At 43.3% G+C, this 6,373-nt stretch overlaps 1 protein-coding gene across 1 annotated transcript; it reads left to right on the forward strand.

Annotated features, from left to right (window-relative positions):
- Positions 1-291: 291 nt before the first annotated feature.
- On the forward strand, positions 292-1,224 carry LOC138901588 (uncharacterized). Its single transcript, XM_070189362.1, has one exon. The coding sequence runs from the start codon at positions 292-294 to the stop codon at positions 1,222-1,224; it is 933 nt and encodes a 310-aa protein (XP_070045463.1).
- The last annotated feature ends 5,149 nt before the right edge of the window (positions 1,225-6,373 follow it).

The raw sequence follows: 6,373 nt of genomic DNA on the forward strand, positions 1-6,373 counted from the left end.
GAATGATCCCGGGGGAGTACCCGAAGAAGTGAGCAAGACACCCGGAGGGCGGATGAAGCTGAGCCCGGGACCAATCCCGAAATAATAAAAATGCTTGAGAAATTGACAAAGCGGGTGGAATCATGTTAGAAGGAAATTGAGGCCAACGACAAAAAAGTGGAGACCTATAACTCCAGGGTCGATCAAATCCCAGGAGTGCCCCCGATATTGAAAGGCCTAGACTGCAAGAAATTTATCCAAAAGCCTTTTCCTCCGAGCGCGGCACCGAAGCCAATCCCGAAGAAGTTTCGTATGCCCGAGATTCCGAAATATAACGGAACCACGGATCCAAATGAGCACGTGACCTCCTACACATGTGCCATCAAGGGGAACGACTTGGAAGATGACGAAATCGAGTTGGTTTTGCTAAAGAAGTTCGGAGAAACTCTGTCAAAAGGAGCAATGATATGGTATCACAACTTACCCCCAAATTCTATTGATTCGTTTGCTATGGCTGCAGATGCTTTTGTGAAAGCGCGTGCTGGGGCCATCAAGGTCGAAACCAGAAATTTGGATCTTTTCAAGGTAAAGCAAAGAGACAACGAAATGCTCAGGGAGTTCGTATCAAGGTTTCAAATGGAACGGATGGACTTGCATCCGGTTGCCGATGATTGGTCCGTTCAGGCATTCACTCAAGGACTTAACCCCCGAAGCTTCTTGGCTTCACAACAGTTAAAACAAAATTTGGTAGAGTACCCGGCGGTAACTTGGGCCAACGTCCACAACATGTACCAGTTAAAAATCAGAGTCGAGGATGATCAGCACGGGGTCCCTTATGGGTCTGTTTATCCTATCCGATCCAATGATAGGTATAGGAAAGTCATGGATCATGAGTCGAGACCGAGCAGAGATCGGTACCAACCGTATAGCAGAGATCGGTACCAATCGTATAGTAAAGATCGAAGGGGTAACGAATTTGGGTGTCACCCTACGAGGAACGATCGAGGCCACAGTAGCCGGGGACTGATGAGCAAAAACGGTTTCGATAAGCCACTCGAGGCCAGGGAGGCACCAAAGATATTGGAATATAATTTCAATGTCGATGCTGCTAGCATCGTATCTGCCATCGGGCGCATCAAGGATACCAAATGGCCTCGACCATTACAGTCTAACCCTACCCAGAGAGACCCTAACGTGATGTGTAAGTATCATGGCACTCATGGCCACATGACCGAGGACTGCTGATAATTAAGAGAAGAAGTGGCCCGATTATTCAATAACGGGCATCTCCGGGAATTTTTGAGCGATCGAGCCAAAAATTACTTCAGGAACAGGGACTCCAACAAACAGACCGAACAAGAAGAACCTCAGCACGTCATCAACATGATCATTGAAGGGGTTGATGTTCCCTAGGGACCAATGATAAAGCTCACTGAATTGTCTATCACAAGGAAAAAATGAATCCGAGATTATATCTCGGAGGGAACCATTTCGTTCAATGATGAGGACGCCGAAGGCATCGTACAACTGCATAATGATGTACTGGTAATATCTGTACTTATAAATAAATCTCGAGTTAAGTGTGTGTTGATTGATCCAGGTAGCTCGGCCAACATCATTAGATCGAGGGTCGTAGAGCAGTTGGGTTTACAAGACCAAATAGTGCCGACAGTCCGGGTGTTGAACGGATTTAACATGGCATGCGAAACCACTAAAGGGGAGATAACCCTACCGGTGAACACCGCCGGGACCATCCGGGAAATAAAGTTCTATGTGATTGAAGGGGATATGAGATATAACACTCTATTTGAAAGACCATGGGTTCACAACATGAGGGCGGTACCTTTGACCTTGCACCAGGCATTGAAGTTCCCTACACTGGGAGGGATCAACACAATGTACAGAGAGCAGCTAGCTGGAAAGGAGATGTTCGCAGTCGATGAAGTATTTTCGGTACCCATTGTTTCGACATTAAAAAGCACGGAGCCGGCCAGAAAGGCCAAAGTTAAATATCAATCACTGATGCCGGTCCCGGTGATCGGAGGAACGAGGAGTCGATGAGGAAGATGATTACGGAGTTTCGAGATTGTTCATAGCTTCTGATGATACACTAAATCGACGGTCGAGGAGCTGGAACAAGTCATGTTAACCGAACACCTACTAGATCGAAAGGTATACCTGGGCACGGGGTTAACCCCCGAGCTCAGGAAAAAACTCCTTAGTTTCCTTAAAACTAACATATCTTATTTTGCCTGGTCCCATCTTGATATGACAGAGGTCCCGCCAGAGATAACCACTCATAAGTTGAGTTTGGATCCGAAGTTTCACCCGATTAAACAGAAGAAGAGGCATCAGTCCGAAGTCAAGCATGCATTCATCAAAGACGGGGTATCTAAACTCCTTAAAATAGGTTTCATTCGGGAAGTTAAATACCTGGACTAGTTAGCTAACGTAGTGGTAGTACCTAAAAAGGAAATAAATTAAGAATATACGTAGATTACAAAGACTTGAACAAGGCATGCCCTAAGGACTCTTTTCCTTTGCCTAACATCGATCGCATGATTGATGCGACGGACGGGCACGAGATACTCAGCTTTCTCGAAGCCTATTCTGGGTACAACCAAATCCGGACGGACCAGGCGATCAAGAAAAGACTTCTTTTATCACTAAATTCGGCACCTATTGTTATAATGTAATGCCGTTCGGGTTAAAAAATACCGGAGCCACTTATCAACACCTAGTAAACCGGATGTTCAAAGAACAAATAGGAAAATCAATGGAGGTTTATATTGACGACATGTTAGTCAAGTCCCTGCGAGCAGAGGACCATTTGAAACATTTGCAGGAAACCTTCGACATATTAAAGAGATACAATATGAAGCTGAACCCAAAAAAATACACATTCGGGGATCCGGAAAATTCCTCGGGTTCATGGTGTCCAACCGAGGGATCGAGATCAATCCCGATAAAATCAAAGCTATAGAAGAAATCATTGTGGTGGACAGTGTCAAAGATGTTCAGAGGCTAACCAGCCGTATAGCCGCCCTAGGTCGGTTCATATCGAAGTCCTCAGACAAAAGCAATCGGTCATTCTCAGTATTAAAGAAGAAGAAGAATAGCTTTTCTTGGACCCCGAAGTGCCAACAAGCTTTGGAAGAACTCAAACGGTACCTTTCGAGTCCATCCCTGCTCCATACTCCGAAGGCGGATGAGCAGTTGTACCTTTACTTGGGCGTATCTGAGGTGGCGGTAAGTGGAGTCTTAGTCCGGGAGGAGGAAGGTACGTAATTTTCTATTTACTATGTTAGTAGAACTCTAGACGAGGCCGAAACAAGATATCCTCACCTGAAAAAATTGGCGCTCGCTTTGCTAAGCGCCTCCAGAAAGTTAAAACCATACTTTCAATGCCACTGAGGAACATCATGCACAAACCCGAGCTCTCGGGCCAGTTGGCCAAATGGGCAGTCGAAATCAGTGGGTACGATATCGAGTATCGATCCTGAACTTCCATCAAATCACAAATTTTGGCAGACTTCGTGGCTGAATTTATGCCGGCCTTAATACCCGAAGTCAAAAGGGAATTACTGTTAACCTCGGGGATTGCCTCAGGAATTTGAACCCTCTTTACGGACGGTGCTTCGAACACAAAGGGATACGGTCTCGGCATCGTGCTGAGGCCACCTACGGTTAACATAGTTAGGCAATCTATTATAACTGTGAAATTGACTAACAACGAGGCCGAGTATGAGGCCATGATTGCAGGCCTCGAATTGGCTAAAAGCCTTTGGGCCGAGGTGGTCGAAGCTAAGTACGATTCCCTCCTTGTGGTAAATCAAGTCAACGGGATGTTCGAAGTAAAAGAGGAACGAATGCGAAGGTATTTAGACAAGTTGCAAGTAACACTGCATCAATTCAAGGAATGGACCCTGCAGCACGTTCCCCAAGATCAAAAAAGCGAGGTCGATGCTCTCGCTAACTTGGGGTCATCGGTTGACGATGATGAATTTGGTTCGGGAACAATCGTACAACTCATGAAGTCGGTGGTAGAAGAAGGCCATGCCGAAGTAAACTCGACAAGTTTAACTTGGGATTGGAGGAACAAATACATAAATTATTTGAAGACTGGGAAGTTGCCCTCGGATCCTAAAGAATCGAGAGCTCTGCGCATGAAGGCGGCCAAGTTTAGCCTGTCCGAAGGGACTCTGTTCAGAAGAACATTTTGACGGCCCGCTCGCCATATGCTTAGGGTCGGGAGATACCGAATATGTCTTGAGAGAAGTTCACGAAGGCACTTGCGGAAATCATTCGAGGCGGAATCTTTGGTTCGGAAATTAATCAGGGCTGGCTATTACTGGATCGACATGGAGAAAGATGTGAAAGATTTTGTACAAAGGTGCGACGGCTGTCAGAGACACACACCGATGATCCATCAACCTGGAGAGTTACTACATTCAGTATTGTCCCCATGGCCGTTCATGAAGTGGGGAATGGAGATCGTTGATCCCCTGCCGTGGGCACCTGTAAGGGTCAATTCATACTATTTATGACCGATTATTTTTCTAAATGGGTCGAAGCTCAAGCTTTCGAGAAAGTCCCCCAAAAAAAGTCATTGACTTCATTTGGGATCACATAATATGCCGATTCGGGATACCGGCCGAAGAAACGAATATCAAGGCACTTTGATAAAAAGTCATTGACTTATTATTCAATACACACTTTGATAACACGCATATCAAGGCAACATAAACTTGTTTTCTCTACTTCTAAGTTATTTCAAAATTCTTATTTTGCTCATAGTTCTTCACATATAATTTGGCTCTGAATCCAAGGCAGAACAACTATTAAGCTTAACTCCGAGCCCGGAGTCAACACCACAACTGATTTGGTTATTTATTTCACCTTTAATTCGCTTATCTAACGCTATTGATCGCTTGTGTTGAAATTCACATATTCTTAAAACCGCATATAAATTTAATTCTTATCCATTTTTAAGGGTAAACAGTTTCTAATGGGTAATCTTGCACAATTTTTTAGAGCTTTTAAAGAAGCATCTTGACTCTTTCTGAGTTTCACGCATCATACAATTAGAAGAAAGAAAATAGAAAAGATGGTGGTTGACCAGCACATCAATAAGCCAATTCTCCTTCAGTTTCAATCCATTGATATATGCTCTGATTACTAGGGGTGGGCATAAAATTCGAAAAATCGAATTTCGAACCGGACCGAAGTAGTTTGGTTTTTCGGTATCGATTTATTCGGTATTTCGGTATTCTTCGATATAGATTTTTTGATATTTCGGTATGGTACTTGGTATTGAATTTTCGATATTTCGGTATACCTAAATATTTCCTACAGTTTTCCAGTCCTAGACCTAGTCCCACACTGACCAGCCGGCCAGCCCACCTCTATAATTATCTTTTCCAGCCCAATAAAGTAAGCTCAACACCCACTGCCCAACACCCAAGCCCCAAACGATTGTTCCCCTTCCCTAATTCCTTTTACCCTTGGTCCTTTCTCCTTTCTCTAATTTAGTTTCTGCTGAATTTTTTTGATTTGTTAATTTTCTTCTGAAATTTTCTAGATATTTTGAAGTTCTTGTATAAATCTTTTCAGCTTATAGTCGGGTAGATATTGCACTTATTTTGAAGAGGCATGTATGCAAATTGCCACTTAGCTATGCTAGTTTTAACATAATAATATGTATCTCATGCAAGTAACATAAATTATCTTTATTATATATTGTTATGTCTTGGCTGAACTACAATCTGTTGCTTCCTTGTACACTTCATTCTTTCTAAAAAGATCTTACTTGTTGGATTGATTTACTCCACTCCTTCACCGAATCACCAGTGGCCAGTGCCACTGCTCGTCACGTTAGACTGGGAGTACGAGATCGAAACCTTACAAAAATCGTACCGAACCAAACAAGAAAATACCGAACTGTACCGAATTATGCACAATTGATATACCGAATAGCGAAGTACCGAACCGTAATTCATAAATACCGTACCGAAATATCGAATGTCCACCCCTCCTGATTACTCTAGATCAGCCACACCCAAAGGTCAAAAACGACAATGGATAGATGCAAAAGAAAGTACTTGCTACTTAATAAAGCAATTTTTCTTACGTCTTCATTGAACTATCCGTCACATACCCGGCTCTATAGCTCACTCACTGGGCTCATCTATATTCTTGCCAGGTAAGGGAGGTAAACGATCCTTACTAAAAGATTCTTCATTCCCAAAACTCGAAACTCGAACCAATGGTTAAGGCCTTAAGGGTGAATGGATCTCAACTATCCCACTATATTGTTGTGAAGTTATTTCTTTCAATTTAACAAGACTGCTTAATCAAAACTTCAAATACTATGTAAAGTCACAGCTCGTCAAAG

The sequence above is a fragment of the Nicotiana tomentosiformis genome, chromosome 11, assembly GCF_000390325.3.
Source record: "Nicotiana tomentosiformis chromosome 11, ASM39032v3, whole genome shotgun sequence".
NCBI lineage: Eukaryota > Viridiplantae > Streptophyta > Magnoliopsida > Solanales > Solanaceae > Nicotiana > Nicotiana tomentosiformis.

Bases quoted from the DNA above. Each gene is read 5' to 3' on its own strand.
- LOC138901588 (XM_070189362.1), top strand. From the start codon at position 292: ATGCCCGAGATTCCGAAATATAACGGAACCACGGATCCAAATGAGCAC.